At 42.0% G+C, this 22,423-nt stretch overlaps 1 protein-coding gene across 3 annotated transcripts in view; it reads left to right on the forward strand.

The window, feature by feature from the left end:
* LOC139366742 (LanC lantibiotic synthetase component C-like 2 (bacterial)) overlaps positions 1 to 22,423 on the forward strand; it is a 60,004-nt gene that overhangs the window by 9,574 nt on the left and 28,007 nt on the right. For 2 of the 3 annotated variants that reach the window (XM_071104436.1, XM_071104438.1), the window contains exons 2-4: positions 14,782 to 14,899; positions 17,510 to 17,717; positions 20,320 to 20,467. In XM_071104436.1, the coding sequence (XP_070960537.1) occupies positions 14,782 to 14,899; positions 17,510 to 17,717; positions 20,320 to 20,467 (474 nt within the window). Of the gene's footprint in view, positions 1 to 1,567; positions 1,686 to 14,781; positions 14,900 to 17,509; positions 17,718 to 20,319; positions 20,468 to 22,423 lie in introns of those variants that run through there. The other variant, XM_071104437.1, reaches the window with a different exon arrangement.

Consider the following 22,423-nt stretch of genomic DNA (forward strand, 5'->3'; position numbering starts at 1 on the left):
AATTACAATCCCACTGTACCTTCTCCACTATGCAATCTGGTTTTCGAGCTGGTCATGGATGCACATCAGCCACGCTCAAGGTCCTAAACGGTATCATAACCACCATTGACAAAAGACAGTACTGTGCAGCAGTCTTCATCAATTTGGCCAAGGCTTTCGACGCTGTCAATCACCGTATTCTTATCGGGAGACTCAATAGCCTTGGTTTCTCAAATGACTGCCTCGCCTGGTTCACCAACTACTTCTCTGATAGAGTTCAGTGTGTCAAATCGGAGGGCCTGTTGTCCGGACCTCTGGCAGTCTCTATGGGGTTGCCACAGGGTTCAATTCTCCGGCCGACTCTTTTCTCTGTAAATATCAACGATGTCACTCTTGCTGCTGGTGATTTTCTGATCCACCTCCACGCAGACGACACCATTCTGTATACATCTGGCCCTTCTTTAGACACTGTGTTAACTAACCTCCAAACGAGCTTCAATGCCATACAACACTCCTTCCGTGGCCTCCAACTGCCCGCACCCGCTCGCCCGACTAGCATCACCACTCTGGACGGTTCTGACTACAAATACCTACAGTTGAAGTCGGAAGTTTACATACACCTTAGCCAAATACATTTAAACTCAGTTTTTCCCAATCCCTGACATTTAATACAAGTAAAAATTACCTAATTTAGATCAGTTAGGATAACCATTTTATTTGAAGAATGTGAAATGTCAGAATAATAGTTGAGTGATTTATTTCAGCTTCTATTTCTCTCATCCATCTCATCCATTCCTCCTGACAGAGCTGGTGTAAATGAGTCAGGTTTGTAGGCCTCCTTGCTCGTACACGCTTTTTCAGTTCTGCCCACAAATTTTCTATAGGTTTAAGGTCAGGGCTTTGTGACGGCCACTCCCAATACCTTGACTTTGTCCTTAAGCCATTTTGCCACAACTTTGGAAGTATGCTTCCAAGCTTTAACTTCCTGACTGACGTCAGGAAGATGTTGCTTCAATATATCCACATAATTTCCCTGCCTCATGATGCCATCTATTTTGTGAAATGCACCAGTCCCTTCTGCACCACAGCACCCCCACAACATGATGCTGCCACCCCCCCATGCTTCACGGTTGGGATGGTGTTCTTCAGCTTGCAAGCCTCCCCATTTTTCCTCCAAACATAACGATGGTCATCATGGCCAAACAGTTCTATTTTTGTTTCATCAGACCAGACGACATTCTCCAAAAAGTACACTCTTTGTCCCCATGTGCAGTTGCAAACCGTAGTCTGGCTTTTTTTATGGTGGTTTTGGAGCAGTGGCTTCTTCCTTGCTGAGCAGCCTTTCATTTTATGTCAACATAGGACTTGTTTTACTGTGGATAAAGAAACTTTTGTACCAGTTTCCTCCAGCATCTTCACAATGTCCTTTGCTGTTGTTCTGGGATTGATTTGCACTTTTCGCACCAAATAATGTTCATCTATAGGAGACAGAAAGCGTATCCTTCCTGAGTGGTATGACGGCTACGTGGGGTCCCATGGTGTTTATACTTGCGTACTATTGTTTTTACAGATGAACGTGGTCCCTTCAGGCATTTGTAAATTGCTCCCACGGATGAGCCAGAGGTCTACAAGGTTTTTTCCTGAGGTCTTGGCTGATTTCTTTTGATTTTCCCATGATGTCAAGCAAAGAGGCACTGAGTTTGAAGGTAGGCCTTGAAATACATCCACAGGTACACCTCCAATTGACTCAAATGATGTCAGTTAGCCTATCAGAAGCTTCTAAATACATTACATAATTTTCTGGAATTTTCCAAGCCGGTTAAAGGCACAGTCAACTTAGTGTATGTACATTTCTAACCCACTGGTATTGTGATACAGTGAAATAATCTGTCTGCAAACAATTGTTGGAAAATTTACTTGTGTCATGCACAAAGTAGATGTCCTAACCGACTTGCCAAACTATGGTTTGTTAACAAGAAATGTGTGTAGTGGTTGAAAAGAGTTTTAACATCTCTGGGATAAAAGCCAGAGAAAATGCAGAGTGCCAAATTCAAATAAATTACTATAAAATCATACTTTCATGAAATCACACATGCAAGATAAAAAATTAAAGCTACACTTATTGTGAATCCAGCCAACATGTCAGATTTCAAAAAGGCTTTTCGGCGAAAGCAAACGATGCTATTATCTGAGGATAGCACCCCAGTAAACAAAGAGAGAGAAGCATATTTCAACCCTGCAGGCGCGACACAAAACGCAGGAATAAAAATATAATTCATGCCTTACCTTTGACGAGCTTCTTTTGTTGGCACTCCAATATGTCCCATAAACATCACAAATGGTCTTTTTTTTCGATTAATTCCGTCAATATATATCCAAAATGTCCATTTATTTGGCGCGTTTGATCCAGAAAAACACCGGTTCCAACTTGCGCAAAGTGACTACAAAATATCTCAAAAGTTACCTGTAAACTTTGCCAAAACATTTCAAACTACTTTTGTAATACAACTTTAGGTATTTTTTAACGTAAATAATCGATCAAATTGAAGACGGGATGATCTGTGTTCAATACAGGAGGAAAACAAATTGTAGCTAGCTTTCTGGTCACTCGCCACTATCTAAAAGTACACTTCAAGTTACCCTCATTCAAGATGGCCGTACTTCTACATTACACAAAGGAAAAACCTCAAACCTCAAAAAAATTTCTAAAGACTGTTGACATCCAGTGGAAGCGATAGGAACTGCAAGAAGGTCCCTTAGAAATCTGGATTCCCATTGAAAAGAGAGTGACCTCAAAAAGAACATCTAAATGGTTTGTCCTCAGGGTTTCGCCTGCTAAATAAGTTATGTTACACTCACAGACATGATTCAAACAGTTTTAGAAATGCCAGTGTTTTCTATCCAAATCTACTAATAATTTGCATATCTTATCTTCTGGGGATGAGTAGCAGGCAGTTGAATTTGGGCATACATTTCATCCGGATGTGAAAATACTGCCCCCTGTCACCAAGAAGTTAATGACTCCAACCTAAGTGTATGTAAACTTTTGACTTCAACTGTAGGTGTCTGTTTAGACTGTAAACTCTCCTTCCAGACTCACAACCCCCAATCCAAAACTAAATCTAGAAACGGCTTCCTATTTCGCACCTACGCCTCCTTCACTCATGTTGCCAAACATACCCTCGTAAAACTGACTATCCTACCAATCCTTGACTTCGGCGCTGTCCTTTTCAAAATAGCCTCCAACACTCTACTCAGCAAACTGGATGTAGTCGATCGCAGTGCCATCCGTTTTGTCACCAAAGCCCCATATACTACCCACCACTGTGACCTTTATGCTCTGGTTGGCTGGTCCTTGCTGCATATTCGTTGCCAAACCCGCTGGCTCCAGGTCATCTATAAGTCTTTACTAGGTAAAGCCCCGCCTTATCTCCGCTCACTGGTCACCATAGCAACACCTACCCATAGCACACTCTCTAGCAGTTATATTTCACTTGTCATCCCCCAAAGCCTACCCCTCCTTTGGCTGCCTTTCCTCCTAGTTTTCTGCTGCCAATGACTGGAACGAATTGCAAAAATCACTGAAGCTGGAGACTTCTATCTCCCTGACTAACTTTAAGCATCAGCTGTCAGAGCAGCTTCCCGATTACTGCACCTGTACACATCCCATCTGTAAATAGCCCACCCAACTACCTCATCCCCATATTGATATATATCTTTTTTTTTGCTCTCTTGCACCCCAGTATCTCTACTTACACATCTATCACTCCAGTGTTAATGCTAAATTGTATTTATTTCACCACTATGGCCTATTTATTGCTTTACCTCCCTAATTTTACTACATCTGCACACACTGTATATTGATTTTTCTATTGTGTTATTGGCTGTACGTTTGTTTATCCCATGTGTAACTCTGTGTTTTTGTCGCACTGCTTTGCTTTATCTTGGCCAGGTCGCAGTTGTAAATGATAACTTGTTCTCAACTGGCCTACAAACTTAAATGTATTATTATTTTAAAAATCTTTTTAGCATTTAGCTTAAAGCGTCTATGTGATATCACTTAGTTTGTGCTAATCTTGTTAGCATTCTGGTAATAGAGGCCCAATGAGCTTTTCTTGCGTTTATGGCGCCACCTTGTGTGCTTTGACTGTCATACCTTAAATCCTGATATGAGAGAAGGACGGTATGAAAATCTGGATAACTCCCAAGCCTACTGTGTGTGTCTGTCCATTTCTGTCCTCCTGGCTCCTGGGGCTTCTTCAAGGCCTCACCCTCATCCATCTGGCTCTCCACTATATCCTCTCAGAGATGGAACCATCTTTCACACAGACATGTCTGCTTCTAGAACCAACCCTTTTCCTGCTTCCCCATCTTCTCAAGCTCTGTTGATATCACAGTTTGACCTAGTCGTTGGTGTTGTGGCAGCAGCGGCCTCCAGTCATTTTGATTGAGGTAGTAGTGAATCTTGCTTGATGTTTTGTTTTCTCTGCTTCAGTTCATACAGGATTTCCTTCATTCAGAAGTTTAGACCTGGATATTGCTCTTATATAATCTATTCATCAGTGTTGGGGTTTGGTGCCTCGGGCTCTAAGCTTCTCCCTTTCTTTCACCTCAATATTGACGCTTTATGGTTATTTTTATACTGTAAATCCATTAAAATAAAGTTGTCAACTCATCATTTGACATCTAAAACAATGAACATTAACATAATAAGCTTGGTTAAGAGAAAAGCTATTTATTACAGTGTCTTGCACAAAGCCAAGCATGTCAAAGTGACGGCCTATTTGAGGCGTTCGTTAGCATAATACTGATGTTGTTCATGGCCTTGAGTCAAATCTAGCAGACACGCTCTAAATAAACACAAAATAAAGAGTAAAGCTTGACTGATCCTGATTCATCAGAATAAACAGATTTTATAGGGGCTTAGACTAGGCTATACGCTAAGCCCAAATTAAATCAATGAAGGCTGAATATGGAGGGAAAGGCAGGATGGCCTACATTGGGTGAAGACTCCTGTGAAATTTAAATGGTAGTTTATTTTGCAAGAGGCAGGCTATTTCACAACAGGATTAGTCCATAATGTTGCATGATCGGTGGTTAGGCTATTAGCTGGCCAAAAGTAGGCTACATGAAAAGTGCAATACTGTTAATTACAGTTGTGCCGGTCAATGTTAAATTAAAATCTCCCTACATCTCCCTACTCCCTTGAGAAAGTATTCGGCCCCCTTGAACTTTGCGACCTTTTGCCACATTTCAGGATTCAAACATAAAGATATAAAACTGTATTTTTTTGTGAAGAATCAACAACAAGTGGGACACAATCATGAAGTGGACCAACATTTATTGGATATTTCAAACTTTTTTAACAAATCAAAAACTGAAAAATTGGGCGTGCAAAATTATTCAGCCCCCTTAAGTTAATACTTTGTAGCGCCACCTTTTGCTGCGATTACAGCTGTAAGTCGCTTGGGGTATGTCTCTATCAGTTTTGCACATCGAGAGACTGACATTTTTTCCCATTCCTCCTTGCAAAACAGCTCGAGCTCAGTGAGGTTGGATGGAGAGCATTTGTGAACAGCAGTTTTCAGTTCTTTCCACAGATTCTCGATTGGATTCAGGTCTGGACTTTGACTTGGCCATTCTAACACCTGGATATGTTTATTTTTGAACCATTCCATTGTAGATTTTGCTTTATGTTTTGGATCATTGTCTTGTTGGAAGACAAATCTCCGTCCCAGTCTCAGGTCTTTTGCAGACTCCATCAGGTTTTCTTCCAGAATGGTCCTGTATTTGGCTCCATCCATCTTCCCATCAATTTTAACCATCTTCCCTGTCCCTGCTGAAGAAAAGCAGGCCCAAACCATGATGCTGCCACCACCATGTTTGACAGTGGGGATGGTGTGTTCAGCTGTGTTGCTTTTACGCCAAACATAACGTTTTGCATTGTTGCCAAAAATATCAATTTTGGTTTCATCTGACCAGAGCACCTTCTTCCACATGTTTGGTGTGTCTCCCAGGTGGCTTGTGGTAAACTTTAAACGACACTTTTTATGGATATCTTTAAGAAATGTCTTTCTTCTTGCCACTCTTCCATAAAGGCCAGATTTGTGCAATATACAACTGATTGTTGTCCTATGGACAGAGTCTCCCACCTCAGCTGTAGATCTCTGCAGTTCATCCAGGGTGATCATGGGCCTCTTGGCTGCATCTCTGATCAGTCTTCTCCTTGTATGAGCTGAAAGTTTAGAGGGTTGGCAAGGTCTTGGTAGATTTGCAGTGGTCTGATACTCCTTCCATTTCAATATTATCGCTTGCACAGTGCTCCTTGGGATGTTTAAAGCTTGGGAAATATTTTTGTATCCAAATCCGGCTTTAAACTTCTTCACAACAGTATCTCGGACCTGCCTGGTGTGTTCCTTGTTCTTCATGATGCTCTCTGCGCTTTTAACGGACCTCTGAGACTATCACAGTGCAGGTGCATTTATACGGAGACTTGATTACACACAGGTGGATTGTATTTATCATCATTAGTCATTTAGGTCAACATTGGATCATTCAGAGATCCTCACTGAACTTCTGGAGAGAGTTTGCTGCACTGAAAGTAAAGGAGCTGAATAATTTTGCACGCCCAATTTTTCAGTTTTTGATTTGTTAAAAAAGTTTGAAATATCCAATAAATATCGTTCCACTTCATGATTGTGTCCCACTTGTTGTTGATTCTTCACAAAAAAATACAGTTTTATATCTTTGTGTTTGAAGCCTGAAATGTGGCAAAAGGTTGCAAAGTTCAAGGGGGCCGAATACTTTCGCAAGGCACTGTATCTACAGTGCCTTCAGAAGCGTTCATACCCATTTACTTATTCCACATTTTGTTTTGTTACAGCCTAAATTGAAGATGTATTAAATAGATTTTTTTCCCCTCACAAATCTACACCCCATAATGACAAAGTGAAAACATGTTTTTAGAAATTTTAGCAAATGTATTAAATACAGAACATGTATTTGGAATAGATGGCCAGCAGCATACCAGCCTGCATCCCACTGCTGGCTTTCCTCTGGCTTTCCTCTGAAGCAATGAAGGTGTTGGTCCTGGTCGGTCCCTGGATAAGAGACCAGATGCTACTGGAAGTGGTGTTGGAGGGCCAGTAGGAAGCACTCTTTCCTCTGGTCTAAAGAAAATATCCCAATGCCCCAGGGCAGTGGTTGCGGATGTTGTCAAATCAAAGTGTATTTGTCACGTGCGCCGCATACAACAGGTGTTACAGTGAAATGCTTACTTACAGGCTCTAACCAATAGTGCAAAAAAGGTGTTAGGAGAACAATAGGTAATTTAAAGAAATAAAACAGGCAATATACAGTAGCGAGGCTACATACAGACACCGGTTAGTCAGGCTGATTGAGGTAGTATGTACATGAATGTATAGTTAGTGACTATGCATATATGATAAACAGAGTAGCAGCAGCGTAAAAGAGGGGTTGGGGGTAGAGGTCGACCGGTTATGATTTTTCAACACCGATATCGATTATTGGAGGATAAAAAACCCGACTTATTTTAACTTAATATAATGCATCAATAAAATCTATTTAGTCTCAAATAAAGAATGAAATGTTCGATTTGGTTTAAATAATGCAAAAACAGAGCGTTGGAGAAGAAAGTGAAAGTGCAATATGTGCCATGTTAAAAAGCTAATGTTTAAGTTCCTTGCTCAGAACATATGAAAGCTGGTGGTTCCTTTTAACTTGAGTCTTCAATATTCCCAGGTAAGAAGTTTTAGGTTGTAGATATTATAGGACTATTTCTCTCTAAAAAAATTTTACATTTCATATACCTTTGACTATTGGATGTTCTAATAGGTATTTTAGTATTGTCAGCCTAATCTCGGGAGTTGATAGGCTTGAAGTCATAAACGGCGCAATGCTTGAAGCACAGCAAAGAGCTGCTGGCAAATGCCAGGCGGCCCAAACTGCTGCATATACCCTGACTCTGCTTGCACTGAACGCAAGAGAAGTGACATAATTTCCCTAGTTAAAAGAAATTCATATTAGCAGGCAATATGAACTAAATATGCAGGTTTAAAAATATACTTGTGTATTGATTTTAAGGAAGGCATTGATGTTTATGGTTAGGTACATTGGTGCAACGACAGTGCTTTTTTTCGTGAATGCGCTTGTTAAATCATCACCCGTTTGGTGAAGTAAGCTGTGATTCGATGATAAATTAACATGCACTGCATTGATTATATGCAACGCAGGACAAGCTAGATAAACTAGTAATATCATCAACCATGTGTAGTTAACTAGTGATTATGTTAAGATTGATTGTTTTTTATAAGATAAGTTTAATGCTAGCTAGCACCTTACCTTGGCTCTTTGCCAAATGGCAAATGGCAATCTTATCATTGATGAGAATGTCCCAGATGACAACCGAACTGACATCATGTTCATTAAGTACCACCGCATATGTTCAATTGGTCGGATTACCAGAATATAGTTCATTTCCCCCCACCTTCTGATGTTCCCAAAGTCTCTATGTTAACCAAGGGGTTTTCAAATGTAACATCAGTAGGGTAGAGAGAGGAAAAAGGGGGGAAGAGGTATTTATGGTCATAAACCAACGTCATGACACCAGTGACTGATGTGGTGTACTCCTCAATGCCATCGGAAGAATCCTGGAACGTGTTCCAGTCTGTGATAGCAAAACTGTCCTGTAGTTTAGCATCTGCTTCATCTGACCACTTTTTTTATAGCCTGAGTCACGGGTGCTTCCTGCTTTAATTTTTGCTTGTAAGCAGGAATCAGGAGAATAGAGTTGTGGTCAGATTTACCAAATGGAGGGCAAGGGAGAGCTTTGTATGCGTCTCTGTGTGTGGAGTGCAGGTGATCTAGAAATGTATTTTGCCTCTGGTTGCACATTTAACATGTTGATAGAAATTTGGTAGAACTGATTTAGTCCCTGTGTCCTGTGTAGAGTGCTGTATTTCGGATGGGACGTTAAACAAGTATCCTGACTCTCTGTGGTCACTAAAGATCCAATGGCACTTATTGTAAGAGTAGGGGTGTTAACCCTGGTGTCCTGGCTAAATTCCTAATCTGGCCCTCATACCATCATAGCCACCTAATCATGCCCAGCTTCCTACTGGCTTATTCATCCCCTCTCCTCTGTACCTATTCCCCAGGTCGTTGCTGTAAGTGAGAATGTGTTCTCAGTCACATTTTAACTGGTCATTTTTTTTATAAAGATGTCTGTTTGGGCCAAATTTAAGGCCAGTCCAGATTGGACCAAATCTGAACCAGAGGTGGATGAGATTCCCTAAAAACATGCCACTTCAATGCAGCTATGACCTTTTCGTAGCGGGTTAGGAGATCTTACGCAGCATGTCAGAAGAATTTGGTTAAGTTTAGGAAAAGGGTTAGGATAAGAATAGATACTCTCCTAACCTACTACAAGAAGTCACTTGCATAGAAGTAGTGTGTTTTATTTTAAGGGAGTCCCATCCGTGGACGTTGAAATCAAGGCCGGTCCGGTAGCCATCAACAAGTAAAAAAGGTGCGTCTGGGGGGATTTCTTTCTAAATGCTCACTGACAATTTATTCAGTACTTTGAGAGTCACAACTTCTATGTGCTTAATGTAAAGCAGCTGTTGACATTCACCACCTCCACTCTTTAAAGGGAGAATCCATATGTTTTGCATAAATGCAAATAACCATGTCTATGAATTAATAGCCAGGGCCCAGTTTCTCAATAGCGATGGAACTTATTACAAGTGTTTTAACAACGCATGCGTTTTACAAAACAACACATAGGGAGAACTTTCAATAAGTGAGTCGCTAGAGCATGTGTCGATACTGATAGGCCCGAAAGGCAGTGCTGCTCTCGGATCAGCATTTTCCATTTAAAATCTTACCTTAATGTTAGAGCCTGATAACAGATCAGCTCCTAGAGGGAAATTATCACCTACGGTTGTAAATATTGAGGCAGCTTGTTCTAATGCTTAGGCTATGCACTATCAATTACTTGACACATCATTGCACACATCATTAGGCCTACACATCATGAAATTGAGACTAATTTCGGGTAGCAGCCTAGCTAAATAGAACTCAATTGAACATGAAATTGATTCCAATATGATTGAAATACAGTACCAGTCAAAAGTTCTGACACCTACTCATTCAAAGGCTTTCTTTATTTTTACTATTTTCTACATTGTAGAATATTAGTGAAGACATAAAAACTATGAAATAACACATATGGAATCATGTAGTAACTAAAAGTGTTAAATCAATTAAAATATATTTTTATATTTTAGATTCTTCAAAGTAGCCACTCATTTCCTTGATGACAGCTTTGCACACGTTTGGCATTCTCTCAACCATCTTCAGGAATGCTTTCCAACAGTCTTGAAGGAGTTCCCACGTATGCTGAGCACTGCTGGCTGATTTTCCTTCACTCTGCGGTCCAACTCATGCGATCCAATTTATCCCAAACCATCTCAATTGGGTTGTGGTCGGGTGATTGTGGAGGCCATGTCATCTGATGCAGCACTTCATCACTTTCCTTCTTGGTCAAATAGCCTTTACATAGCCTGGAAATGAGTTTGGGGTCATTGTCCTCTTGAAAAATAAATGATATTCCTACAAACCATATGGGAAGGTGTATCGCTGCAGAATGCTGTGGTAGCCATGCTGGTTAAGTGTGCCTTGAATTCCAAATTAATCAGACAGTGTCACCAGCAAATCCCCCCCAACACCATCAAACCTCCTCCAAGCTTCATGGTGGAAACCACACGTCAACCACGTCAACGCGGTTGGAACCAAATATCTCAAATTTGGACTCATCAGACCAAAGGACAGATTTCCACTTGTCTAAAGTCCATTGCTCGTGTTTCTTGGCCCAAGCAAGTCTTTTCTTATTATTGGTGTCATTTAGTAGTGCTTTCTTTGCTTCAATTCGACCATGAAGGCCTGATCCACACAGTCTCCTCTGAACAGTTGATGTTGAGATGTGTCTGTTACTTGAGCTCTGTGAAGATTTTATTTGGGCTGCAATTTCTGAGGAAGGTAACTCTAATGAACTTAGCCAGTTTCATCATAGCGCTTGATGGCTTTTGTGACTGCACTTGAAGAAACTTTAAAAGTTCTTGAAATTTTCCAGATTGACTGACCTTCATGTCTTAAAGTAATGATGGACTGTAATTTCTCTCTGCTTATTTGATCAGTTCTTGCCATAATATGGACTTGGTCTTTTACCAAATAGGGCTATCTTTTACCACCTCTACCTTATCACAACACAACTGATTGGCTCAAAAGCATTAAGAAGGAAAGAAATTCCACAAATTAACTTTTAACAAGGCACACATGTTAATTGACATGCATTCCAGGTGACTGGAAGCTGGTTGAGAGAATGCCAAGAGTGTGCAAAGCCGTCATCAAGGCAAAGGGTGTCTACTTTGAATAATCTCAAATGTTGAAATATTTTTGTTTAACACATTATTTTTTTGGTTACTACATGATTCCATGTGTTATTTCATAGTTTGGATGTCTTCACTATTATTCTACAATGTAGAAAATAGTAAAAATGTTTTAAACTGAGTAGGTGTGTCCACACTTTTGACTGGTACTGTATATAGCCTCTATTTTTCTTTCAATCTCCTTTAACCCAGAACAAAAATCTTCCGTAATTTGGTCAGAAATTCGTGTACCGCTTTGTCTCTGTAGTCTGTCCACGAGTGATTGCACTGTTGTAGCCTCTAATGGCATTTGCATTGTGACAGTCCCAAGAAAGTCTGTATTGACTTAGCTGTCGATGCTGAGCTGTTCTTTTACCGTCTCAAACCAGTGGAGCAGTGAAATTGAAAAGGCATTCTGGATATGCATCACAAGATAATTGCTGAGGTGGCCTATTTAAAAAAAATATATATAAGACACAAGACGACCCGCTAAGGCAGATTGTAGCCCTGGGGTGCTGGATGGAGGCCATCGGAGTTACCCAAGCTGTCACTCTGTTGTTTTGGCCTGGGAAAGGGAGCTGTCTTTTGGTGTTTGTGTGCTGTTTTGTGAATTGAAGGTGTGCCCCTTCGTTCCTTATTTCCAACCAATGGATTGTGTGACTGAGCATATACAGTTGAATTTGGAAGTTTACATACACCTTAGCCAACTACATTTAAACTCAGTTTTTCACAATTCCTGACATTTAATCAGAGTAAAAAATCCCTGTTTTAGGTCAGTTAGGATCACCACTTTGTTTTAAGAATGTGAAATGTCAGAATGATAGTAGAGATTTATTTCAGTTTTTATTTCTCTCATCACATGCCCAGTGGGTCAGAAGTTCACATACACTCAATTAGTATTTGGTAGCATTGCCTTTAAAATTGTTTAACTTGGGTCAAACATTTCGGGTAGCCTTCCACAAGCTTCCCACAATAAATTGGGTGAATTTTGGCCCATTCGTCCTGACAGAGCTGGTGTAACTGAGTCAGGTTTCTAGGCCTCCTTGCTCGCACACGCTTTTTCAGTTCTTGTCACAAATTTTCTGTAGGATTGAGGTCAGGGCTTTGTGATGGCCACTCCAATACCTTGACTTTGTTGTCCTTAAGCCATTTTACCACAACTTTGGAAGTGTGCTTGGGGTCATTGTCCATTTGGAAGACCCATTTGTGACCAAGCTTTAACTTCCTGACTGATGTCTTGAGTTGTTGCTTCAATATATTCACATAATGTTCCTCCCTCATGATACCATCTATTTTGTGAAGTGCACCAGTCCCTCCTGCAACAAAGAACCCCCACAACATGATGCTGCCACCCCACGTGCTTCACGGTTGGGATGGTGTTCTTCGGCTTGCAAGCATTCAAATTTTTCCTCCAAACATAACGATTGTCTTTATGGCCAAACAGTTCTATTTTTGTTTCGTCAGACCACATTTCTCCAAAAAGTACACTATTTGTCTCTATGTGCAGTGTCAAACTGTAGTCTGGCTCTTTTTATGGCGGTTTTGGAGCAGTAGCTTCTTCCTTGCTGAGCAGCATTTCAGGTTATGTCGATATAGGACTCGTTTTACTGTGGATGTAGATACTTTTGTACCCGTTTCTTCCAGCATCTTCACAAGATCCTTTGCTGTTGTTCTGGGATTGATTTGCACTTTTCGCCTCAAAGTATGTTCATCTCTCGGAGACAGAACGTGTCTCCTTCCTCAGCGGTATGACGGCTGCGTGGTCCCATGGTGTTTATACTTGCGTACTGTTTGTACAAATGAACATGGTACCTTCAGGCGTTTGTAAATTGCTCCCAAGGATGAACCAGACTAGTGGAGGTCTACAATTTTTTTCTGAGGTCTTGGCTGATTTCTTTTGATTTTTTTCCCCATGATGTCAAGCAAAGAGGCACTGAGTTTGAGGGTAGGCCTTGAAATACATCCACAGGTACACTTCCAATTGACTCAAATGATGTCAATTAGCCTATCAGAAGCTTCTAAAGCCATGACATAATATTCTGGAATTTTCCAAGCTGTTTAAAGGCACAGCCAACTTAGTGTATGTACATTTCTAACCCACTGGTATTGTGATACAGTGAAATAATCTGTCTGTAAACAATTGTTGGAAAAATGACTCGTGTCATGCACAAAGTAGATGTCCTAACCGACTTGCCAAAACTATAGTTTGTTAACAAGAAATGTGTGGAGTGGTTGAAACACTTAGGTTGGAGTCATTAAAACTAGTTTATGTGAACTTCCGACTTCAACTGTATGTGTGTGTGTGTAAGTGAGCAGCAGCTGTCTGTGTGCCCAGTCTGTGCACGTCTCCCACCCTAAGCCCTTGTTCAGTAGAGCAGAACAGCGGTACGGTGTAAAGCCTAGGTGTGTACGTGTGTGCTTTGGTGCGCGCACATTCTGGTTCAGAGCAGAGGTGTGTGTCTCATCCGCATCCCCCCCCCCCCCCCCCCACACACACACACACAGTCCTGCCACAGAAGTTCGTAATCACCATGGTATTTCACTGCTTTGGCTCTTTGGCTTTGACAAAGCGGAACTGTCTGATCCCAGTCTTCTCATAGGGCTTAATGGCCTATGCCCCTCAAACTCAACTCTGGACCTCAAGTGTTTTTTTTTCATTGTTCCCCTCCAATCAGGGACTGATTTTAGACCTGGGACACCAGGTGGGTGCAACTTAATTAGCAGTTAGAACAGAAAAACAGCAGGCTCCAGACCTCGTAGGGTAAGAGTTGAATGCCTCTGTCTCTCTGCTATTTGCAGGTGTTACAGAATGTCACTCAGGCCTACACCCTCCACTCTGTACTGGTACCCCCTGTATATAGCCTCAGTATTGTTTTTATTGTGTTACTTTTTTTACTTTAGTTTATTTTGTAAATATTTTCTATTACTATTTCTTGAACTGCAGTGTTGGTTAAGGGCTTGTAAGTCAGCAACTTGCCCACCTGAGTGCTTTGTATTGGGGATCACAAGCTATAAATGCAAAGGTGCATGACTCTTCACAATTCCATGGCTCTCGACTTCCTTTCAAGACTATAACACTGGCTCTGGCTTGCAAGCTCTTTTCAAAACTCCAGTTTGACTTTAAACCCCCTTCCCGCACCCTAGTCTAACCCTAGCCCTTGATGTGATTTTAATATAGGCCTACCTGGATTTAGTTGTCCTTTTAGGTCTGGCCTCCTCCGAGCGGTTTGTGTTTTACAAGGACTGTCCGTACATTTTGTGTACCATTGTCTCCCTTGTACGCGGTTTCATGGACTGGAACTGGAAGATATGGTGTGGTCATGTGTTCTTACCCTCCTCCTCTATCCCGCCACAGATCAGCGAGGTGTTCCAGAAGAAGGTGCAGAACAAGATCAAGGACCTGCTGCAGCAGATGGAGGAGGGCCTGAAGACGGCCGACCCCCACGACTTCTCCACCTATACGGGCTGGACAGGTCAGTGACCAGTGGCCAGACTGATCTTCAGTTATGATTTAGAGACCTCGATTGGATTGAAGGTGAGAGACGGTTAATCATGTCTCATGGCTAGAAAAACTAACCTCTGACTCCTACTCAGTCATCTCTGACTCCTTGTCAGACTCCAGTCACCTAAGACATAGACAGTTCTCTCTGCTATCGCACGGCAAGCGGTACCGGAGGGCCAAGTCTAGATCCAAAAAGGCTCCTTAACAGCTTCTACCCTCAAGCCATAAGACTTCTGAACAACAATCAAATGGCCACCCGCACTATTTACATTGACCCCCACCCACCCCTTTGATTTAACACTGCTGCTACTCGCTGTTTATTATCTATGCATAGTTACTTTACCCCTACCTACATGTACAAATTACCTCGACTAACCTGTACCCCACACATTGACTCGGTACTGGTACCCCCTGTATATAGCCTCGGTATTGTTATTTTGCTTTACTTTTTATTACATTATTTTTTTACTTTAGTTTATTTAGTAAATATTTTCCTAACTATTTGTTGAACTGCATTGTTGGTTAAGGGCTTGTATTCGGCTCGTGTGACAAATACAATTTGATTTGATTTAGGGTTATAACCCACTGTTTGATCTAAGGGTGAAAGATGTTGACATGGAGAGGCTTGAATGTCGAAATGTTCATAAACACAGTACCAACAACGACGAGACGGCCTACAGGGAGGAGGTGAGGGCCCTCGGAGTGTGGTGTCAGGAAAATAACCTCACATTCAACAAAGGAGATGATCGTGGACTTCAGGAAACAGCAGAGGGAGCACCCCCTATCCACAGTTCCTCGGCGTACACTTCACGGACAAACTGAATTGGTCCACCCACACAGACAGCATGGTGAAGAAGGCGCAGCAGAGCCTCTTCAACCTCAAGAGGCTGAAGAAATTTGGCTTGTCACCAAAAGCACTCACAAACTTTTACAGATGCACAATCGAGAGCATCCTGTCAGGCTGTATCACCACCTGGTACGGCAACTGCTCCGCCCACAACCATAAGGCTCTCCAGAGGGTAGTGAGGTCTGCACAACGCATCACCAGGAGCAAACTACCTGCCCTCCAGGACACCTACACCACCCGATGTCACAGGAAGGCCATAAAGATCATCAAGGATAACAACCACCCGAGCCACTGCCTGTTCACCCTGCTATCATCCAGAAGGCGAGGTCAGTACAGGTGCATCAAAGCAGGGACCGAGAGACTGAAAAACAGCTTCTATCTCAAGGCCATCAGACTGTTAAACAGTCACCACTAACATTGAGTGACTGCTGCCATACATGTCAAAATGTATCACTAGCCACTTTAAACAATGCCACTTAATATAATGTTTACATACCCTACATTACTCATCTCATATGTATATACTGTACTCTATATCATCTACTGCATCTTGCCATCTTTATGTAATACATGTATCACTAGCCACTTTAAACAATGCCACTTTTATATGTTTACATACCCTACATTACTCATCTCATATGTATATACTGTACTCGATACCATCTACTGCATCTTGCCTATGTCGTTCTGTACCATCACTCATTCATATATTTTTATTTTTTATTTATTTAAATTTTTATGTACATATTCTTTATCCCTTTACACGTGGGTGTAAGGGAGCAGTTGTGAAATTGTTAGGTTAGATTACTTGTTGGTTATTACTGCATTGTCGGAACTAGAAGCACAAGCATTTCGCCACATCTGCATTAACATCTGCTAACCATGTGTATGTGACTTGATGTATTTGATGTATATGATTTGACTCTCAGTGCACTGCCTATTATTGCTAAATATTGGAAGCAGGCATTTGTGGACCATAGCCTCTGGGTGCATGGCCTGGTTGACCATGGATGATGTCAGCCCTGGGTCGTTCCACTTAACATGAACAGCCCATCTTGAGGGTTACGGTAATGACATTGTTACGGTAACGACATTGTTACGGTAACAACATTGTTACGGTAACGGCATTGTTACGGTAACGACATTGTTACGGTAACGACATTGGTACGGTACCGACATTGGTACGGTACCGACATTGGTACGGTAACGACATTGTTACGGTAACGACATGGCAAATGTACAGTTACGGTAATGACACAAGACAGATGTGGCTATGGTTTGTGACAGCTGGTGTGTAGGTGTTGTTGTGACCATTTTACCTAAGCCTTGGGTCTAGGGGAAGTGATACTCGCTGGATACTCGTCCAAAGTGCTATCCCTGTGAATTTTTGTTTTGTATCTAGCCTAATATGTATTTATTGCTCCAGTGAGTGAGATATTTTGATTAAGTGGACTGTCAGAATGCCTCTTTAGACCTACATATTTCATGGCTAACGGGACACAATTTGACCAGCCAAAGTGAACTGTAGTTGAAAGTTAAATTCTCAGCACAGAAATACCCCATGCCTTCCCTTACCCTGTTTAGCGCTCCTGCTACTAAAACGTGTCCTATTATGATCGTGTTTGGAATTTGTCCACAACTGTGCTCAGATAGCTACTGCATCAACCTCTAAACCGATTTGATAAATTATATCCTATGCCAGTTATGAACAAGATTTATTTTCCCTGTCTATAGGTATCGCCCTTCTCTACCTGCAGTTGCACCGGGTGACCTGCGAGGCCTCCCACCTCCAGAGGGCACTGGACTATGTGAAGAGGACCCTGAGGATCCTGAACGGTCGCAAGGTCACCTTCCTGTGTGGGGATGCAGGGCCACTGGCCGTGGCTGCTGTGGTGCACCATCGCCTCAAAAACCAGACAGAGAGTCAGGAGTGCCTCACCAAGTAGGGAGCTTTTAAAAACTCTCCGACTGCAGTAGAAATATTGTTATTCTTTTTGAAGCTCCTTTCTTTAATACTGGATTTGTTGTTGGCATGAACACCAGAACCTCCTGGCCTTTCAGCCTATAAGTACCCGCTAGAGATCGTTGCTGGGTCCACCTTTAGCATATGCATCAGATGCATATCAACCCGCAAGGTGCGCAAACATAAGCACCACCACTTGATAAATGGTGCATAAACTATTTTAAAGGATTAATTGCATGAAGAAATATCAATTTCCTTGCATCTGTCAATTACAAGATGTGCCCATCTCTTCATGTACAATTTGACAACTGATACCCTAATATTAGCACTTGTCCGATTATTGTCAATTTCGATGGGCCGGCTTTGCGGGCTGAGACGCATTAGCACCTGGTTGGGTACCAACACCCTAGAGCACATTGTCTTAGCGGGTTAGGTTGGGAGTAGGTGTGAAAAAAATCAGGTTAAAATACTTTTCTGTTTGTGATTTCAAAATTCTGACAAACGAGCAGTTTAAAATACAAACGTTTAGGAAAAGTCAGGGAAGGAGCAGGACATGGCTTATTTTCTTTGACAAAGTCAAATGTCCGTGACCGTTGGCCTATGGCGGTTCTAGTGTTAACTTGCTGATCTCTTTCTCCCTACCTCCTCCCTAATTTTCTTCATGCTCTCCAACCTTCTCACACTGTCTTTCTCTCCCCAATACTCTTTTACTGTCTTTACCTTTTTCACAATCTTTGTTTTCTCTCCTTTTACTCTCTACCAGTTTCTCACTTGGTCATTTTTACTATCCACTCTTTTTCCTCAGGTGCACTGTGTTCTTCATCAAGAACCATTCAGTTAATCCCTACACTATCCAACATGTCAATTGTCCCTAAATTATTTTCATTCGCAAATCTCTGCTTATCACGGACAAATGTCTCTCCCATGGTCTGGGGCTGGAGTGGTGTGTGTAATGTTGAGTGGCGTGATAGGTTGTAGCTAAATCTATTGGCCCTGCCTGCCTCTAGTACTCTATCTAGTTTTGTTAGCATGCTGATGGAACTAACAGTGGAGCTCACAGCAAGGGGCTGATTAAATGTCTGAACCTTATCACACACACACACTCCCTACTACTCACAAAGGCCCTCCTGCTGTCATCAAAGCAGTCTGAGCCCTGAGCCTACATGTTTTTACATAAAATGCATTTGGAAAGTATTCAGACCCCTTGACTTTTTTAACATTTTGTTAACAGCAGAAACAGCTTTTTATAATTTTTAGCAAATGTATTAAAAATAAAAAATGTCAGTATTTTGTTGAACCACCTTTGGCAGCGATTACAGCCTCGAGTCATCTAGGGTATGCGCTTGGCAAACCTGTATTCAGCTACACCTGCAATAACATCTGCTATACATGTGACAAATACAATTTGATTTATATTTGGGGAGTTTCTCCCAGATCCTCTTAAGCTCTGTCAGGTTGGATGGGGAGCATCACTGCTCAGCTATTTTCAGGTCTTTCCAGAGACGTTATATCGGGTTCAAGTCTGGGCTCTGGCTGGGCCACTCAAGGACATTGAGAGACTTGCCCCGAAGCCACTCCTGCATTGTCTTGGCAGTGTGTGCTTAGGGTCGTTGTTCTGTTGGAAGGTGAACCTTCGCCCCCAGTCTCAGGTCCTAAATGCTCTGGCGCAGGTTTTTATCAAGGGTCTCTCTGTACTTTGCTTCGTTCACCTTTCCTCATTCCTGACTAATCTCCCCGACCCTGCCGCTGAAAAACATCCCCACAGCATGATGCTGCCACCACCATGCTTCACAGTAGGGACGGTGCCAGGTTTCCTCCAAATACTTATTTTCCACCATAATTTGCAAATAAATTCATAAAAAATCCTACAATGTGATTTTCTGGATTTTTTCCCCCTAATTTTGTCTGTCATAGTTGAAGTGTACCTATGATGAAAATTACAGGCCTCTCATCTTTTTAAGTGGGAGAACTTGCACAATTGGTGGCTGACTAAATACTTTTTTGCCCCACTGTATGTGCACCGACACAATCCTGTGCTGGAGCTCTCCGGACAAATCATGGCTTGGTTTTTGCTCTGACCTGCACTGTCAACTGTGGGACCTTATATAGACAGGTGTGTGCCTTTCCAAATCATGTTCAATCAATTTAAATTGACCACATGTGGACTCCAAGTTGTAGAAACATCTCAAGGATGATCAATGGAGACGCATTTGAGCTCAATTTTGAGTCTCATAGCAAAGGGTCTGAACTTATGTGAATAAGGTATTTCTGTTTTTAATTTTTAATACATTTGCAAAAATGTCTAAACCTGTTTTCGCTTTGTCATCGTAGGGTACTGTGTGTAGATTGCATTCGGAATACTTTCCGAATTCACTGTACATGGGATCCAATTGAATATAATTAGGGACTGTGACTCAATCCACCTCTCTGTTTTGGCCGTCTTTCAAATGTGTTTGATTTTCTTTTGTGCATTTATTACGGAAATAGTTCTGTTTGTACATGTTTTTCCTGAGTATTTTGTGTGTGATTGCCTGTGTGTGCCTATCTAACTCTGTGTTAACATGTGTCTACCCTCCCCCAGGTTGCTCCAGCTGCAGCGTGGAGTGGTGTCTGCGGACTCTGAGATGCCCGATGAGCTGCTGTACGGACGGGCCGGCTACCTGTACGCCCTGCTCTATGTCAACAAGGAGATAGGACCCGACACTGTGGATGAGACCACCATCGCCAGGGTTAGAGCAACAAGCACGCCCGCCCGCACGTACAGTACACACAGTGCACGGGACCACCATGTCAATTATAGTGCAACAACACACGTCATCTCTAACACGGCATAAACATTCTGGTTAGCAACCGGGGGAAAAAAACGACCAAGTCAAATCATAATTTACTAATTTGCAAAGCAGAGGGGACAGTATCTAATATACGCTCTGGCTGCTGCCCAGTACTCGTGTGGTGTATGTGTATATTCACGTGTGTGTGTGTGTGTGCGAGCACTGTGTAGCGTAGGAGTGGGAATTCTCCAACCCCATTCCGTCCCCCTGTCTTTCTGGTAGACAGATGGTTATTGGAGAAGCGATGGAACACCTTCCCTGTAGAGCTGTATTTCACACAGAGGTGTAACGACGAAAAATGTCCCCAGTCACAAAAATATGCACAGTCAAAGCATAGTTTAACTATTCTCTTCCCTCTGGAGGAAAAGCTTACGGTGGATACAGCTGGGACTTTTCCACTACGTCTATACTACTGTACTCGGAAACATTGGCCCCATTTTAATCCCATTGGCCTAAATTTACCGTTTGCCTTTCAAGGATCAAATCTTTTATCTGAACCTTAATTGCTAATCCTTAGAAGTTCCGTTCCTCTAGGGCTCCAATGCCTCTGTCTTCCACTACATTAACAGCTCATTAGGAAAGATCTGTATGCTGCTCGCTCTCTCTCTCTCTCTCCCCCTCTACCACTACCGCCCTCTCTGTCTGTCATCTATATTTTCCCACTCTTTCTCTTTTCTCCTTCTCTCTCTCTCTCTCTCTCTCCCTCAGTCTTTTCCCTTTTTCATCTCTATCGATCGATCTCTCTCTCTCTCGATCACTCTCACTGTGCATGTTCAAGATGATGCTATTCTTAGCCCCGGTAGAGAGCCCCAGTGCAGGCTAGAGGGTAGGCATCCCTTCATGCTCCATCAGGATTGGGAGTGAAGGTTCATGCGAGGGCCAGGCCCGTAGGGTTTAGGGTAGGCCGGGATGCATGGATCACCTGAGCTTGTGCCCACTGCCCGCGTCACCCTCCTATCAATTCACCAGTTACTGTCTGACTGTGCCCCCGTCATTCCCCTATATCAATTCACTGGTTAGTGTGTGACTTCTAGGGATGACCCTATTTGGTCGATAGGCAGTTGGTCGACCAAGATTTCTTTAGTCGAGCAGTGTACATATTGTACAAGACACCTGTCTGATTCGTGCCTGTCTGAGTGCACTAGTCATTACGGAGGCTGTGGAGATGGCACAGTCCGTCACTAAGACGTGTGCTACTGAAATTGTATATGGTTAAATTATGTAAGAGCTATGGTGCAAAAATGTGTTATATTATTTCATAACAAATGCACTTTCTCCCCCGTTGGATAGTGGTTAAAGTGCGCTGTTGAATTGGCGTCTTTTCCTAGACCATGTTGCTATGTGGATAATAGCAAAGTTAACCAGCATGTTGGTGTTGAGAACAATGCGGCGGAGGCCGCATCGGCATTAGGAGACGAGAAAACAGCCCTTGCCTTATTGTCTAAGAAAAGTGAGGACAGATGAAATCTCAACTTAGATCTATAATCAATAGCCTAACTGTTAAATGTGCCTGGCTTTATAAATCATCGATATACAGAACCAGTCAAAAGTTTGGACACACCAAGTCATTCAAGGGTTTTCTTTATTTTTTACTATTTTCTGCATTGTAGAATAATAGTGAAGACATCAAAACTATGAAATAACACATTTTGAATCATGTAGTAACCAAAAAAGTGTTTAACAAATGAAAATATATTTTTTATTTGGAATTCTTCAAAGTTGCCACCCTTTGCCTTGATGACAGCTTTGCACACTCTTGGCATTCTCTCAACCAGCTTCATGAGGTAGTCACCTGGAATGCATTTCAATTAACAGGTGTTCCTTGTTAAAAGTTCATTTGTAGAATTTCTTTCC

This window comes from Oncorhynchus clarkii, chromosome 15, assembly GCF_045791955.1.
Source record: "Oncorhynchus clarkii lewisi isolate Uvic-CL-2024 chromosome 15, UVic_Ocla_1.0, whole genome shotgun sequence".
In the NCBI taxonomy this organism is placed as follows: domain Eukaryota; kingdom Metazoa; phylum Chordata; class Actinopteri; order Salmoniformes; family Salmonidae; genus Oncorhynchus; species Oncorhynchus clarkii.